An 18,289-nucleotide genomic window follows, 5' to 3' on the forward strand; every position below is an offset into this window, starting at 1 on the left:
AAACATGCACACAGACATGCATGCACTTTATGTGTAGTAAGGACTCAATGTGGAATGGGAAGACTTGATAAGCAAAGCGTGGTTTATTGACTGTGGTCTTTCTTATCACTTAGGGCCGAGCTATAGGACTTAGTCTTGCCATTCTAAATCCCAAGCATGTGGGGCAGTGTCTGCCACCCACTTACTAAGTTTACAGAGGGTCATGAAGGTAAGAGGATAATAAAGACAGGAACGTGGGGGAAAGGTATGCAGAGCTACTTTAAAAACCTTTGAGATTTAAAAGATCCAAGTGTTTCCAGGTGTTGTGATGGTTCTGTTGGGCTTGTGTTTCTTAGTTGGTCTAGCTCCTTTCTGGGACTTCTGTGTTTGCTACTGTGTGTTACTATCTTTGGTTTGCAGATAATGTAATGAACATTTTCCCTGAATGATTTGACTGACTTTTCTCAGGTAGCCTGAGAAACAGCAGTAGATAGTAGATACATACTGGAAAGTCAGGATTAGAAAAATCTAAGAAAAACAGCAACTGAAATTTGAAAATTCCATTCCTAATGTCTCAGTTACATGAAGTAGATTCCCTGACCACCTCCCTGGCTCTGGAGCTGAAGCAGTGCGGAACATCGCTGAAGGTGCTGCCTCAGTGGAGAAGCAAAACCAAGGCGCTCTGACACCTTAGCAGAGGCACAACACAGCAAGCTCTCGCTTTTGCTTTCCTCTTAAAGGATCACATGGGAGGAAATGTTATCATGACACTGACAAGAGGCAGAGGAGGAACTATAAATACACAGATATTAGAAACCGAATCTACAGTTTACCTAGAATTCAGTTTTGAAGCCACATAATTTTCTTAAGTGGAAAAAAACCAACAAACTCATAGCAGGTCATGACCTTTTTATTTATTAAATGGTTCTCAAAAAGTCCAAAGACTGAAGATTTACTTTCTTTGTAAATCTCATTACGGAGCCCAGGATGCCCTGAACTTACAGCCCTTCTGCAGCGGGGTCACACACAGGCAAGCACCACTAGCCCTCGGCAAGCTCACTAATTTGAAGCTGTTTCATTTTGTTCAGTTAAGTCTTCCATTAACTAAAAAAATTCCCATCCTTTTTGGGGTGCTTTCTGTTCTAGTCAGGAACGTTTGTGGCTGTTTGTGAACTCATTTATTACACATTTTAATTATCTGTGACTATAACTTTTTAAAGTGGAATGTTATGGGGAATATTAAATTCATGCCTTAAATAGAATAGAGAACTGTGTCTTCTTCACACACAGAAATGTCCCTCTGGAATTGTGTTTCAGTAACTTGCTTCCCTGGTTCAGTATTAAACAAGGCTGGGTTCCCAGAGCACTCATGGAATACTAAAGCCAGGTATTAAGTACTAGAGTTTAATGGTCCATTCTAGAAATGTTTGTATTTAAGATGGGAAGCAGATAATAAAAAGCCAGCCTCTTTTTAAATGAAGTGCGACCATTTCTAAGGGAAGGGACTGACCTCTGTTTGGAAGCCACATATCCAATCTTACCTAAATAAGTGGAGGAAACAAAATGCCTTGTCCTTTATCATGTTATAGAAACAGCATGGGAAAGTCTGACTTGGGTAGTCAATCTGGATTTCATCTGTAGTTTTAAAAACAACAGTTTGGAAGCTTATGTGACAAACATGTGTATACCTGCAGCCTTGAGAAGAATGTTGAGGCTATGGTCCAGTTTAATAAAATGAGCCAAAGAAAGCATGGAGGAAGTTGAATGACTAAGGTGGGGCAGAGTCACCAAGCAACCACGGACCTGCCTGCATGGGAGTGGGAGCTCTGCATTCCCCATTCCAGCTGTGGGCACAACCACTGCCAAGGGCTATTAGTTACCAGACTAGACCCAAATGTTAATTAAGTGAACAGAGAAGTGTTGTTGTATCTCCTGTGTAACTTTGCCAGGAGCAAGGCAAAAGGCTGTTAAGTATTTATTCCCTTTAAACAATGAGGTGACTACACAAACATAGACATTTATATGCCAAAAAACTTTTCGCTGGGGTCACAAAAATCACTGGGTTCTCCTACCAGAGGTCATTTTCAGAGATAACACCTTATCTGATATCCTCAAAGGCTCTCACTAGGTGGCAGTAAAAATCAGGCTTTTAGAAAGAGAATTCACAAGTACTTTGCATTTAAGTTCACTAACAACCACACATCTTTGTGGTGAATTCTTAAATTCTTAGTCAAAAGACAGTTATAAATAATGTTATGAAAACAGTCTCATTTCAGAAAAGCTATCTTTGAATCTGATTAAAGGGTGATTTTTAAACAAGAAACATGCATAGAGTTAGTAAAAAGAAAGGAAGAGAACACTTAGCCTCTTCAGTAATGGAAGCAATACCTGAAGACAGCAATTGCCCATCCCAAATCCCATGGCATCCATGTAAATATGGTCTGGCTTAGAAGCCTTTGCTGCCTCCTCATCTTCAGGAAATGTTTCTACAAATGGAGATGGTGTGTTCTTGTCTTTAAATACTGTATTAAAAGTTAATTAAAAAGAAGAAGAAACAGTTGAGAATCAAGGACAACTTCAACAGGCTGCACCACCCCACAGCCAGACTTACTTGGCACGTTGATAACGACCTTTTCTCCTCTCCTATGCCGGATGTTTCTTGTTAGGGTACTAAAACCAACAAACAAAAAAAGAGGTCACCCAAGACTGCCATATTATGGAGTTTGAGAACATTAAAAGGAATGGAACTGAATCCGACTTCAAACTAAAATGCCCAGACAGCCATGTAGCATGCGGCTCTAGAGATTCCTAGGAGAGGCCTGGTACCCGCAGCTCTGGGTGGTGCCATCTCCCCTGCTCATCTAGCGCTAACCCGAGGTCCAGTTCAGGTGTTCAAGGCCAGCCACAGTCTAACACTTCCCATAGAAAATACAATGATTTTACTCAAATTTAAGAACTTAGGTTTTGGTATTATTGAAGTCTAAATCCTTTACCTGCCTCAGTTCCCCAATTCCGCAGCACTAACCTGACTCCCAGCTGATGCACACAATAACCACTGAGCACTTGCCATGACTAGTTCTAATTCAAACACAATTTTAACAGCACAAAGAAAGGAAAAATTGCCGCTGATTTTTTTTAAACTGATTACAAATTGCAATAACACTTGACACAGATTAAAATAAATTTACACAGTTTAAAAAAATTATAAAGCTAGGTTAGCTCCATTTTTATGTTAGTCTGACTACTAGAAGATTAGTTTAAACACTTCATCTGCTCTGAGGCCCGCTTCCCTCAGTGGTCAGGACACAGCTGGAGGACTTCCTGTGCTCTCCTTTCCTGTGAGCAACTCTGGAGCCAGCACTGCATAACTACCACAGTCCATCTTTTCTTGGAGTTCAATATTTTTCTCTTTAAACACATAAAAATGTTTCAAGGAAACTGTATTTATAAATCTTTGTCTAGCTGGGCATGGTGGTGCATGCCTTTATCCCAGCACTATAGTGGCAGAGGCCGGGAGACTATGAATTTGAGATCAGCCTACTCTACACAACGAGTTCCAGCATAGCCAAGGCATATGTAGCTAGACCCTGTTTCAACAAAACCCAGTAGAACAGCAGAACAAATAAATAAATCTTTGTCTACTCTTACAAAGATTTTAAATGTGAAATAGGTGGGGGCCTCTGAAAGCAAAGACTTTGAATGTGACAGATGTGGGCCTGTGAAAAGAATAACCTAGAATTCCTAGTGTCCCCACACTGGGTCAGGAGCATAGGTGAGCCCATAGGCAGAAAGCAAAGATCTTGCTGGTGCAGGACCTAAAGCAACTTAAAAGCTGAAAATTAAACTATAAACTACAGACCTAGAGAACACAAGAAGGCCTACGCTCTAAGAGGTGCTGTCCACATCTGACCTTGTCATGGCACCCAGAGTAATACAGAGCGATGGCAGATCCCGGTGGGGAAGGAACAGGTAAAGGAAACCTCCCAATACACGTGCTTGCAGAATTAGGACTGAAAACTACCTGTAAATTAAAGGGAAGAAAAGGAGCCAAGGACTTTAAGGATGACTTAAACGGGCAAAGCAAACCTGGATGCAGTTAGTGAAATAGTTTTGGGCTCCTGTGGACATGAGCAGATGTGTGTCTGCTGTCTCCTCTGAATCCAGTACGTGCTTAAGAGGAATTCCCAGACCAAATATTGTATACCAGAAGGCAGAGTCTGTCTGAGCTACACTCACCCAAAGCGGGGGTGTTTGTTTATGGCTTCATCTGGAAAGAAGAGAGACTTGGATGCACCTTCTTCCTCTGGGTTGGGTTTGTATTCAGGCAGTGTGAATCCAGGGCAGCCTAGTCTGCAACCAATTGAGAAAGGAAGAGATGAGAAATGGCTTCAGAATCAATTAGCTATAGTATCACCATAATTTGCAATGGTTAAAAACATCTAATTTCTAGGATTGGAGAGATAGTTCAGTGGTTAAGAGCACTGGCTGCTATTACAGAGTTCCTGAGTTCAATTCCCTGCACCCACATAGCAGCTCATAACTGTCTGTAACTCTAGATCCAGGGGATCCAACATCCTCTTACAGACACAGGTGGCAAAACACCAATGCACATATAAATAAATCATTAGGAAAAAAAAACCCAAACATCTAATTTCTATTACTCCTCACTCTGGAGAAACTAGCAATGCTCCTAACAATGAAAATGCTGGGAATACTGATCCCTTTGGGGTCTTTTTTTCTTCTTGACTTGCCTTGTATTGTGATCTCATTTGCTTATCCCAGCTGATTTTGACTTTATCAGCCTCCACTCAGCATCCAGAAACATTTACTCAGCTTTCCCCAGAACGAATCCCTTGATCACATGCTGTTATGAGGTAAAACATTGATTTGGAAATGTTTTTCACTAGCTACAAATGCACACATTACCTTCAACCTTATCTCCTACTTTGCTCCAGTCTCCTGGTGATTCTGGACCAGCTGTCCTGATTATTGCCTCTGCAGATCTCAGGAATCCCTCAAGGTTAAACAGTGTCTCTAGTACCCCCAATTTACAGCAGAGTGCCCTCTGATGTCCAAGATCCAACCTTATTGTCTAATTTAACCTCAAGAAGACCTCACTTGCGGTAAGGCAGTCCTTCTAAGTTAGTGAATGCAAAGCAAAGCAGGCTCTTAGCAGACGACTGGCCCGGACCTTCTGTAAGGACAGTCCAGTGCCTGCAGGCTGCCCATCACCCTACAAACAACTGAAGCTGTGGCCCTCATCTGGAAAACAGTTCCTAGCAGCAAGGCCGCCTGGGCATTCGCGCAGAAAATGTGCATCTTTTCTGAGTCTGTGAACTTAAAAAAGTCCTGTAGGAGAGTGACAGACATTAGCCTGGGGGAATCCCAGCTAGACAGACCCTAAAGTCAGAATCCATACTTTGACATCACAGCGCCACCTGCAGCACTCACTTGTTCTGCCCAGCAGAGCGTGCTGCAGTGATGGAGAGCCTGTCAGCCACGCTGTCCAAACAACGACGAGAACCTCAAGTGAGGCGAGACTGACTAGATGCTGGATTTTCACTGCATATAAAGTTAATTCGAATTCAGTTTTGCACTGTCCCAGACTACAGAGCTGTGCCTCTTCTTAGAGAAAACCACACTGTTCACACTTCACACACCACTTCCTCCTCAACCCCATGATACAGCAAAACCTTATCATCTGCTGCACAGGGATTGGTTTTAAGATTTGTTTTTATTATTTTTAATTATGTGTGTGTATGTGGGTATGTGCATGTCTGCACACCTGCCCTTGGAAGCAGCAGGCATAGGAGCTCTTGGTGCTGGAGTTACAGGCAGGTATGAGCACCCAATGTGGGTGCTGGGAACTGAACTCATGTCCTGTGCAAGAGCAGTCTGCACTCTCAACCACTGAGTCATCTTTCCAGCCCCTACAAGGAAGTTTTGAAGACCTAAATCAGTAGTAATTATTATTATTATTTCATTTACAAGTCAACAAATTTCCATCCCAGACAATAGAACTTATATTTTTTTTTTTTTTTAGGAATTACAGACTTTTTGATGGACCCTATTCCTGTTTCCATTCATTATAGTGGAAGAAGTCACTATAAACTTTTTCTCCAGGGAACAACTATCCCATACAGAACCATTTACTGCTCTTAGAGTAACAAAGTTCCCAACACCTGCCCGCCCCGCCAATCACCTGTACCTCAGCTTCCGGTCACAACAGCTAACTTGCTTTCCTCCACCTTCCCACCAGTCCTGCCTGTGTGACTCCTCTTCCCCAGAACAGGCCTCTGCTCCCTCCCCCTATGAAGTGACTCCTAGAGTTTTAGACACTGCTCAATCATTTTCCCTTGGCGAGGCCTTCCTGCACCCCAGAATCCACCACATAGCCACACCCCACAGCACTCCCTAATTCTATCATACAGATTGCATATTTATATAATGGGTATTTGATTAATCTCTGCTATGCCCTCAGCTCTGCAGAGCAAAGTCTGCCTGGATCTGAAACAGAACAGGCTCCTGCATCTCTAAGTGTCTGAAGACTGACTTTAGGTTTTGAACTCCCATATGTAGGTACTACACAAGGAGCTTAGAAACCATAACGCCTATTGAAAATAAGTCCTTCTAAGATTGACAGCACAATGCTGAAAGCTCGCACACTTAGGAAAAAAAAAAACATCAGAATAGTATACTGGTTTTGTTGTTGCTGTTGCTATTTGGTTTTTTGTTTTGTTTTTTGAGACAGGGTTTCCTAGCTGACCTGGAACTAGCTCTTATAGACCAGGTTGGCCTCAAACTCAGAGATCTGCCTGCCTCTGTCTCCAGAGTCCTGGGATTGAAAGTGTGCTCCAGCACAGCCTGGCTACTAATGTGGTGTTTTAAGGTTATGAATAGTCACCCCCATAGAGAAGGTTTGTGAGTAGAACTCCAATCTCACCTAGCGGCACTATATTTAATATTGGACATTCGTGCACCCCTTTCTAATCTTCACTGTTTATTTACGGGTATTTACTGTCCTAACTAGATTTGTCGACAAACCCTGAGCTTACAGCACCACACAAATGTGACTCAGCTTGTTCAGTTGGTATCTGGCAAGAGCACACCAGGAACAAAGTGCCCAAGGAGCTCGGTGCTGCCCCTGCACCCTGATCTCACCTTATCTGTGCTAGATATCTGCCAGATTGTGAAAGCATGCTCCCTCCCCAGTGTTCAAAGGCATTCTGGAGGTTGGGAGCCATGGCTCAGAGTCAGCTGGAGGGCAGATGCTATGCTCCTCTGAGAATGTGAGCAAGCGCAACCGCTACAGTCTAATGAGAGGAGCCCCAGGGCTTGGCTCTTCCCTAGGGGGCCCAAGTCTCGGTCTCCCCACACTGCCAACCGGCCACCAGTCCACACGTGCGCTCTCGGCACCCACCAACTGAAGATGCTGTGCAATACTGTAGCAGCCTTAATGTGAGAGTCTACCAAATGTCAGCCCATGGGCCCCACATGCTTCAGGTTAGCTGTGAAGGTGGTAGCATAAGACTGTAAACTCACTTAAAACATGAGATGTGTGTGTGCGTGCGTGTTACGTGTATGTGAGAGACTTTATGTCTTGACGTGAACTTTGAAAATGACAGTGCTGCACGGTACAAGGCACAAACTGTCTTTAAGTGTGAGAATTGTAAAGGAAATGCCAGGTCTTCATAGTCTCTAGTCTGACACTTCTAACACGTTGATGCAGAAACTAACCTGGGGAAAGAAGTTATCGTGCAAAGAGCCTGGTTTTCCCCTAGCACAGAAGTGGCCTCCTTCCGGCGTTTCCTCATGTTGTCCTCCACTGTGTTGAACTCGGACATGGTTCCTCCATAGGGCTGTCCAGGTGTCCCTTCGATCATGTAACTTCCATACTCCGGTCTCCAGAGGGTTGGGTGGCTGGAGAGAAGTCATTTTAGTTTCAGCTTGTCATTTACTGTGGTCCATTTACTTCAAAATTTTTTAAAGTTGTATTAAAAATTTTAAAGCTATTAGGTAAAATTGAATAAAAGGCTTATTAAAAGCTGTAAATTCTCTATAGCTTTTCAAATACTTAAGGTTGCTAAGTGTTGCGTTTAAAATATTTCTAAGTAACTAAAAATGCACACAGGTATTCTGTCCAGGATGAAGTCAGCCCATGTCATAGGCTTTCAGCTCTATGTCAGGATTCTCCAATGCCGCTTCCCAAAACAACTAAATAGAAACTCAGCTAGAGAGTAGGTGGCCTTGGCCCCTCTCTACTCCCACGTAAAGAAATATTTAATCAGAAAAAATAAATTGTTGAGTGTGGCGGTGCATACCTTTAATCCCAGCACTTACTTGGGAGGCTGAGGCAGGAGGATCTCTGTGAGTTGAAGGCCAGCCTGGTCTACAGAATGAGCTCTGGGACAGCTAGGGCTACACAGAGAGGAGGAAGAAGGAAAGGGGGGAGGATGAGGGGGAGGGGAAGGACGAGAAGAGGAAAAAAACTGTCTTTAGTTGTCTGAACTGTGGATCTCCATTCTCTCAGAAATGTGTCTTGAAGAACAAGCAAGCCTCCCACACTGGAGCTAACTGTGCCCAGTGTTCTGAGTGCCCTGCGGCACCTACTGTTAACCACACTTTAGAGTCATGGGAAGACCGAGGCACTGAGAGGTCAGGTGGTTTGTTCGAGGCTACTCATCAACTGAGCAGATGAACCAAAGTTGGAAACCATAACTTGGGACCCAAACCTACACTCTTAACTTCTGTCATCTTGCCTTCTCGAAATCTGAGAAAAGATCCTAGGTTACTAGATCTTAGTTACTCTAAAGGCTCCAGAACCACTAGGCTGAGTCTCAAGCCATCAGCTTACTTGGGGTTTGTCCTTTCCCCCTTCTCCTGTAGAGTTTCAAGAACATCTTCTCCAGACAGCACCAGCTGGACTTTTCTATTTTCATGATCAAAGGACACCAACATGTATTCCACCTGCAGAAAGTAATAAAGGCAACTGATTAATGCTTTTCCAGACATGAACTCAACATGACCTTCAGAAACAGAACAAGTGCATGCCTTTAATCTCAGACCTCGGGAAGCAGCAGCAGAAGGATCTCTGAGTAGTGAGTTCGAGGCCAGCCTGGTCTGCAGCGTAAGTTCCAGAACAGCCAGGGTGGTTTTGAGACAGAGAAACCGTGTCTCAAAAAGAGAAACAGAGCAGGGAATAGGGAAATGTGATGGTTGTAAAGGAGTCACAGAAACTGGGAATGGTCACACCTACTCATACTATATAAGTCCTTAGTGTGGTATGAAAATCTACAGGTCATGGGAGGACAAGAACTCATTCTTCAACCTCCTTCCTCCGTTCTAGTCCATATACCACAGAAAGGTCAAGATGTCCATTTAGACAAGTGCTACTTAGAGGAAGCCTTCAGAGTCGAGATGCTGAGAAATGTGTATGTAAAAAACCATTCTAATGATCATTTCCTGAACTGTTTTAACAAAGATGCTCTCCAGATATTTGAGTCAAGATAAATTACAGTCCCTGGTAGATTCTTCTATAATCCTCTAATTCCCCATTTTCCTTCAATGTAAAGATATTATTTTAGAGGCTCCAACAATTTAGTTTTGGTATGGTACAAGTAATTTAAGACAACTTCCTTGATCTGGAATGCAATACCATTTATAATGCAGCACACACTGGTGCATGTATTACACCTGACAGAATCCTAACGAGAGAGAGAGAGAGAGAGAGAGAGAGAGAGAGAGAGAGAGAGAGAGAGAGAGAGATATCACAGGTCAATACCAAAGACAGACTTCTGTGGACAGAGTAAAACTTGAGCTTGCTTTTGTTTTCTCTGAGATGGCATGCTTTAAAACAATGAGAGCTGGTGCGGAAATTTAGATTATGAATCACTATCTGTGAATGAAGTAAAATACCCACGTTCACATGTAAACAAGAAGTTGTAGAGCTGAGTCATTCAACCAAATGATTAGCTGACTCTTCGGAAGCAGCTCTAGAGATCATGTTGTGACCCACAAGACAAACCAGCCCCAGATATATCTATCTGGCTGGGCTTATTTTTATTAAAGAAAGGTGGGGAGCAAAAAAGGTAGGTGAGAGTGTATCTACTTTCCTTTCTCTATGTTTTGCAAAAAAAAAAAAAAAAAGAAAAAGAAAAAAAAAGAAAAAAAATGCAGAATCCCAACTTTAAACCTACCCAGGAGCCAGACTGCAGCCTGTCTGCTCCCTGCTCCCTTCTGAGTGGAATCGATATCAGTACAGTACCTCATCTTTCAGTTGTGTGGATTTAGCTCAGTATTGATGGGTTTGCTGTTAATTGTCTTGTTTTTAGACAGGGTCTCACTTAGTTGCCCAGGCTGGCCTTTGAACTCACTGTGCAGCCAAAGCTGACATCAAACTCACAATCTTCTTGCCCTGGCCTCCCTAGTACAGAGAAGTACAGATATTTGCCACCATACCAGGTAGAAGCAATCATTTTGAAGAGGCTCTTGTTTTTCAGTTAAAACATACAGAGGGATGAACATTTATAACCACAGGAAATGGTATGACAGTTTAACATACAAAAGAAAACTAGCCAACCAACCAAGTGAAACACTTGCAATTATTCATATTACTAGCCATCTCATTGATGAATTTAGGTTCCTATCAAGAATTTTTAGTTTAAGAAATGGGTGACATACTTGGTTTAGGTGTGTGAAACAGAATAAGATGTTATAACCACCCGATCAATGTAGTGAAATCAAAAGGCTGGAGAATGGAGAAGGGTCGCCCACCTGCCAGACTGCCAGCCAGCATCCACAGACCCAGGACTCCTAACTAGCTCAACACTGTTGGACCATGGTGCTTTGTAACTCAGGAGGGGTCCATGAAACTCACTACCCGAATCAGTACTGTCTCCTCAGGCATGTTAAGATGTCTGCAGAGGAGCCCAAGAGAAAGGTTACCTGTGACATCTTCACACATAGACCTTAACCTTTGAAGCCTAACCTTACAGTGGAAATGTGAAATGCTTCCCACAGCTTCCTGTGCTTGAACCCTTGGCCTCTAGCTGATAGCACTGTTTTGAGAGATCGTGGAGCCTCTGAGATTAGAGATATGGATGGCAAAGGTGGGTCACTGGGGGGTACAGCTTGAAAGCTGTGTCTGCTGCTTATGGTTCTGTCTTGAGATCCAGGCTTCCTGCCACTACTGCTATGGACAGTCCACCCTGTCACCAGAGGTTCCCTCTCCCACAGACAGACCGGGGAAGTTCTCCTTCCAAAGCTGCTTCTGATAACCCGAAGGGGTGCTCCTCCTTTAATTCAACGGCTATGCACGTCTGCCTGGCATTATCAGTTGTAGGTATCATAAGCAGATAATAAGGTTTCTAAAAGATAAGCTAAGAGATAACTTTTACTTTACTGGGTCTGCATTATTTCTCTGTGTCTAAAATAAGCAAGAATATCTGTGGTCATTATACTGAAAGGACTTTGGATAGTTTCCGAGTTTAAAATTGAAATCCTAAATTTCAGAAAATCCTATCCTCAAATGTAAAGCTCCAAGAAAGGCAAAAGGGCAAAAAGCTTAAACACATTCTGTTTTATACCAGCCAAGTGAGAGACACTGAAGATGCTAATAAACTAGACTCTTAACTGGAAAACAATCATCCCATGACCTCATGAAGCAAACAGAATAGAAAATATCAGAATACTTACTACATGAGAAAGAAAAACTGACCTTTTCTAAGTAAGGCCTAAGTTTGAATGAAATCTAACAAAAGTTCCTGAGCACTTTTCAATTTTAAATAAGTAAATATAAAACAAAATGAGGTTTTCTCTTGCTCATTTCAAGACTCCAGTGCAGCACTGTCACCTAAAAATGCTGGCAGACTGACGACCAAAGCAGGGCCAAGGGCCTGGCTGGGCCACCTAGCGGCGAGCAATAACAATGATGCCGTAAGGCAAAGCTTTCCATACCTGATGCCTTAAAGCTACAACCGATGACTTACATGAAGATGCCCGGATTTCACCGCTTTCCCAACTGCTCCCTTGATACAACCGAAAGAAAGCTAAAGAAAAAATAACACAGCAGTGGGGGCCTCCTGTGCACGGTGACTTCAACTATTCACACAAAAGTATTATCAGTCACCACCCCCAAACTAGGTCCTTCTTACCCCTTGGAAATGTGGCACCTACAAGACCGAGTGTCACCAGAGAAGGAAAGATGTCCAAGAATTAAAGTGTTAAATTATTAGTTAGATAAAATTCAAAAAAGCTTAAAAGCAAAAGTGCCAGATAAACCCACAGTCAACTTCTCAACACCTGGGGTCAGGAGATTACAGAGAAATAAGAGGTAGGGATGGGCCACGCATAGGAAGAGTATTCCTGCCTTTTCCAGGAGCAGGCAGATTATCTGGGAACTCGTTTCTTACTTCCTTTATGCTCTTTCCAGTTGCTGCCATGGAAACTATCCAGTATGGGGGCACTGAGGAAAGATCATCGTGACATTAAAGGCGATGCAGGAGGAGGGGCCAGTCTGATAGCATCTCAGAATCAATTTCAGCTAGTCCATTCAGAAAGGGACTTCTTTTTAAATTGTTTTTATTGAGCTATATATTTTTTCCACTCCCCTTCTTCCTCTGCCATTCCCTTCTCCCATGAGCCTTATGCTCCCAATTTACTCTGGAGATCTTGTCTTTTTCTACTTCCCATGTAGATTTGATCCTTCTCTGTCTCTCTTTGGGTCCTCATTGTTGTCTAGGTTCTCTGGGACTGTGAATTATAAGCTGGTTTTCCTTGTTTTTTGTCTACAAGCCACTTATGAGTGAGTACATATTATATCTGTCTTTCTGGGTCTGGGTTACCTCACTCAATATGATGTTTTCTAGATCCATCCATTTGCTCGTAAATTTCAAAATGTCATTATTTTTTTTCTGCTTGTAGCACTCCATTGTGTAAACATACCATATATTCTTTATCCATTCTTTGGTCGAGGAGCATCTAGGTTGTTTCCAGGTTCTGGCTACGACAAATAATGCTGTTATGAACATAGATGAGTACATGTCTTTGTGGTATGATTGAGCATCCTTTGGATATATACCCAAAAGTGGTATTGCTGGGTCTTGAGGAAGGTTGTTTCTTAATTTTCTGAGAAATCGCCACACTGACATCCAAAGGGGCTGTACCAGCTTGCACTCCCACCAGCAATGCAGAAGTGTTCTCTTTTCCCCACAACCTCTCCAGCATAAGCTGTCATCAGTGGTTTTGATCTTGGCCATTCTTACAGGTGTAAGATGAACTCTCAGAGTTGTTTTGATTTGCATTTCTCTGATGGTTAAGGATATTGTACAATTCCGTAAGTGTCTTTCAGCAATTTGAGATTCCTCTGTTGAGAGTTCTCTGTTTAGGTCTGTACCCCATTTTTTAATTGGATTATTTGCTCTTTTAATGACCAATTTCTTGAGTTCTTTGTATATTTTGGAGATTAGTCCCCAAACAGGGACTTCTTACCCACAGGTACCCTGCCCTCCAAGAGGAACAAGTTAGAGAAGGGGAAATTCAGCAAGGTTACCTAGGCAGCACTTGGGGTTACCTGCCCTTCCGTGAGGATTTTCTTTCTCTGGTTTCAGTTACCCACAGTTCCAAAAACTTGCTATGTGTTTCCTTCTGACAAAGATCAGTCACATAACTCTTATTACAATGTACTACAATTATTTGTTACTCTCTCACTGTGGGCAGCAATTTAATTGATTTGCTTGATTTACGTAACCCTAATGATTAAGGAGTGGGTATGCCGATTCTCTAACTCTGACTGGGCTATAAGGCCAGAATTCCAGCAACATCACATAAGCAGACTAAATACATATACCATTCTGAAAACATATATGGGCTGCAGAGTGACTAATTCAATTTCGTGTAATCAATGTACCACACCAGAAGTGGCAGGGGAAGAAATAAAACACTCAGCACACACCAGCACCAGACGTGTATTCTCCACAGTACACAGAATTTGAAACATGGCTGCCCAGCACCCATGAGTTATCCTTTCATATGGAGAAAGGGACCAGTAAAAATGCCTGCACACTTTGCTATCTTTTAGAATGTATACTGCTTTCTCCATATATTAACACTTAAATCTCTGACATTTCTATTGGTGAGAGTAATTTTTATCCCATTAGCTAAAAGTCACTAATATCTTTCAACAGTTGAGTCAAGAACAGAGACATAAAAATCTAGTTTTGAATATCTGTGAGCTATTGAATCAAGACAAAGACACACATAGAGGCTATTGTGAACTCTGCTGTGTGTGTTAATGTTGCCTGGAACAACCAGACATGTAATTCTAAGTCATACTGCTTGTTCGAGCAAAGGTGAGCATCTTTATGTTCATGTAAAATTATACCAATAAAAATAAAGAATCTTAATTGAGGGTGATCTAAGTACTCTGTAACATACTGAATACAGAACAGACATATAGCAAATATTTGCAGCATTGGAGGTTAAAATAACAGTAATAATACTCAGAATGTTACAGGAAGCCTGTAAGTGGTACATGAAGTAGTACAAATTAAAACTTCTACTTCCTCTTACATTTATAAAATGTAAGGCCTGTGGAAGGGAGCCAGATGCTGAAGTGTGCTGGGCATTTAGGAAGCAGTGCCTTCTTGCTATCGACCTGTGCAAAGAGGAAGTCATCCACTTCCCTAGGACTGAAGGAAAGCGTCCCTGAGAAAGACTACTTTGAGAAAGCTCTTTGTCAGCTTCTATATAAATGACAACTAAGCAATTTCTACACTCAAAGGTGTTTAACCCACCCACCATGCACCTGACTCCTGGAGAGAAGAATCCAGTACCTGTTGTGTAAGGTGTCATGAAGTACTGTTTCTCCCACAGGGTTGGTTTAAGCCCTAGGGAGAGTCAGTGTAGGTGGGAAGGAAGGCCACGTGTCTTATAGCTTAGACAGGTCTCCAGCCAGCCACCCCCAGAAACTGGGTTCAGGGCCAGCCTCCACACTGCTGCTCTCCTCCAGCCTATGAGAAGCTGGACTACTGCTAGAGCCACCAGCACTCCCTCAGAGACCCAGTTTTCTCTTCATACCAACTCCTGGACAATTCCACAGCCATTCTGTTAAAATCGGCAATTAAACAGTGATGGTTGGAAGTTCTTCCCCAAAGTTATTAATGTTTTGCTGTGTGGGGAAACCATTTTATAGATCTAAGCCACGGTCCCGCCGCCCATTCCACTTAACATTATTTCTTCTGTTCTTTCATTCTTCAACAAAATCCTGAGATGAGCAGGTATTGGGAACACTGAAGAGTCAAGGTCACACTACAGCTAGAAAGATAGTCACTAACACTAGAAAACTAAATTAACTGAATGGGTGCCCAAAATGTGGAGTATCAGGGTCTGATTATATCTAGGGATCCAGAGGGCTTTCCAGATGATGTGCCATTTAATTCAAGCTAATACTCAGAAGGGACACTGGCTACACAAAAGCAAGTGTCTACAGAACATTCCTGAGACATAAATAGGATGCTCTACTTCCCTATCCACTCCTGGGGAGCAGATGTAGCACGTGCTCATGCACTGGGCATCATCTCACAATAGTTCTCCTCTAATCGTAAACCCTCAATCCTGGACCATTCCCTACAGAGAGGCCTTAGTAACTTATTTTGGGAGCACACTCTCAGCCATCAAGTTGGACAGCACTATTTCTATATCGAGCCTGACACACAAACCTGAAGAAACTGTTGGTGAAAGCCATAGTGATATTACTTCATTTTTAACCACCCCATAGTAGGGAGAATCTGAATGTCAAAACCAAGAATATTTGTGCTAAGTACAGTGTAAAACTGAGTGAGAAATCTGTGGTGGTTTGAATAAAAATGGCCACCACAGGCTCATATATTTGAATGCTTAGTCATCAGGAAGTGGAACTCTTTGAAAGGATTAGAAGGATTAAGAGGTGGTCTTGTTGGAGTAGGCATGGCTTTGTTGGAGGAAGTCTGTCACTGGGGGTGAGCTTTGGGGTTTTAAAAGTCTCAGACAGGCCTAGACTCTCTTCTCTCTTTTTGTGGCTGGTGGATGAGGATGTAGCTCTCAGCTACTGCTCCAGTGTCAGGCGTGGCCCCATGCTCCCCACCATGATGATAATGGACTTACCCTCTGAAACTGTGAGCCAGCCCCCAATTAACTGCTTTCCTTTTAAGGAGCTGCCATAGTCATGGTGTCTCTTCACGAAGCAATACAACAGTGACTAGGACAAAATCCTAGAGCAGGAATTTTCATACCAAAATTTGAGATGGGTCAGGTTTTGACTCAGGTGGACTCCAGTGTTATCTATTATAAATATCAGAACTTGTGCATTTCTGGTCATGTTTAGCAGCTTTGGCGTACAAATTGTAAACTACTGTGGTTTTCTGCCTGTGATAATATGGAAATAATTGGCGAGATGTCAACAGTAGGTTTTCAGTGGGATCTGAAAACATCTCATGTCTCATAAGTGTCCCTTCCCTCTCACATATACTTCAAGATGTCAATTTATGTCACAGAATTATACACTACACTCTAGGGGAAGTTTAGATATGTAGAAATTAAACTTGGCCTCACCCTGCTCTGGTCTTTGGTTGGCATCTGGCATGCTTGATTAGGACAGTAGCTTCCAGAGCTAGCTGCTTTATTAATTATTAATCTCATATTAATTATTAACCTCAATTTTAACACTACATAAGTGAACTCAAGTCACTTTAGTCCACAGAGGAAACTTTTCACATGCCTGGTTTAGTGAGAAGAGGCCCATGTGAAAAATGAAGACTTTAAGAGAAAAATGGGATTGCGATTCTCACAAAAGGAAAAAGATCATGTTCTCCATATTTAGACTTTAACATACAATAAAATTTCATTATCTGGTGTGAAATATAAGTCCCGACTAGAACACTTCTATTGCTGTAGAAAGGACAGAAACCCAGGAGATAACAGAATTCTGACCTGGACACAGTGACAGTGGCACCAAAGAGCCATGAATGCAGACTCCTCCCTAATGCTTACAAGTTTTTCCACATTAATCTATGACTTGGGCATGTTGGTGCCTGTGTATACACAGGTTAAATGATAGCTGTTAGGAGTCAGTCTCCTCCTCCCATTATGTGGGTTCTAGGAGCCCCACTTAGGCTGTCAGGGTTGCGGGGCAAACCATCTTTATCCACTAAGCCATACAGTCACCCCTGCTCTTTTATGCTTTAAGGATGACATAAAACATCCATTTTTTAGGCCTCTTAATTTACGTTAGCTATTTTTTAAGTGATTCAATTTTTCTTGACATGTCATTTTAAATTTTCTGACATGTAGCCGGGCGGTGGTGGTGCACGCCTTTAATCCCAGCACTCGGGAGGCAGAGGCAGGCGGATCTCTGTGAGTTCAAGGCCAGCCTGGTCTAGTTCCAGGACAGGAACCAAAAGCTACGGAGAAACCCTGTCTCGAAAATCCAAAAAAAAAAAAAAAAAAAAAATTCTGACATGTATGAAGCCCTCCTTTGTTTATGAACCTAAGAAGGACACATATCAGGTTATCAATGCGAAGTCCGTCTTGGCCACCAATAACGCACAGTATTGTAAATATAAGCAGTTATTTACCTCAAAACAACCCTACTTCTAGATTTTAACTTTAGCCTCTAGATTTCAAGGGCAATTGAACTCCTTAGCTCTTTAAAACAACTATGTCCCTTGTCAGAGTTCCAGTTCACATGTATGTGGAGGACACGACACGGAATCTGCCTCCCACTCAGAGGCTGTTTGCAATCAACTGTTGAGAAGTAGGCAGAGCTGGGGAGTGGGGTGAGGTCACCATCTCAGAGTGTGAGAGCCGTGCATGCTGCAGTGTTTCCTCCTAGGTGTTCTCACTTAGAGAGGTGAGCAAACACACCCCCTTTCCATATACTTACTTGTCCTAAATCCTGTAAGAAACAGGAGAAACTCGGGGGGTGTAGTGGAACCAAATCATGTAACAAGTAGTAGGGGCTTAAAACAGGTAACCCCAAAGCACCCACTGTACTGAGAGACAAGATGATAGTAACACAAGTCCCCTTTCTCCCAAACACTGAAATACCATTCCAAAATATTAAGAATATGAACACAGATACTCTCTGCTAATCACAGCTCACAAGGGCAGTGTCAGAGTCCCATTCCAAACCTGTTCCTGATGTTAGCAGGCTGACCACTAGAGTCATCCCAGCCTGCTTTAGACATGACTTGGGACATTTAGACAAGCTGAATCATGCCTAAAGGTCAAGAGCCTCTGGTTCAGCATAGGCTGGCTAACTGTAAGGCAAGCTCAG

The 18,289-nt window shown here is 42.5% G+C and overlaps 1 protein-coding gene across 1 annotated transcript in view; it reads right to left on the minus strand.

The window, feature by feature from the left end:
* Positions 1–18,289, minus strand: part of Gclc (glutamate-cysteine ligase catalytic subunit) — a 40,227-nt gene that overhangs the window by 9,566 nt on the left and 12,372 nt on the right. Inside the window, exons 2-6 of the mRNA XM_005347600.2 lie at positions 8,834–8,946; positions 7,717–7,899; positions 4,216–4,329; positions 2,591–2,649; positions 2,368–2,501 (exon numbers count right to left, since the gene is read on the minus strand). Coding sequence (XP_005347657.1) covers positions 2,368–2,501; positions 2,591–2,649; positions 4,216–4,329; positions 7,717–7,899; positions 8,834–8,946 — 603 coding nt within the window. The remainder of the gene's footprint in view (positions 1–2,367; positions 2,502–2,590; positions 2,650–4,215; positions 4,330–7,716; positions 7,900–8,833; positions 8,947–18,289) is intronic.

This window comes from Microtus ochrogaster, chromosome 5, assembly GCF_000317375.1.
Source record: "Microtus ochrogaster isolate Prairie Vole_2 chromosome 5, MicOch1.0, whole genome shotgun sequence".
In the NCBI taxonomy this organism is placed as follows: Eukaryota; Metazoa; Chordata; class Mammalia; order Rodentia; family Cricetidae; genus Microtus; species Microtus ochrogaster.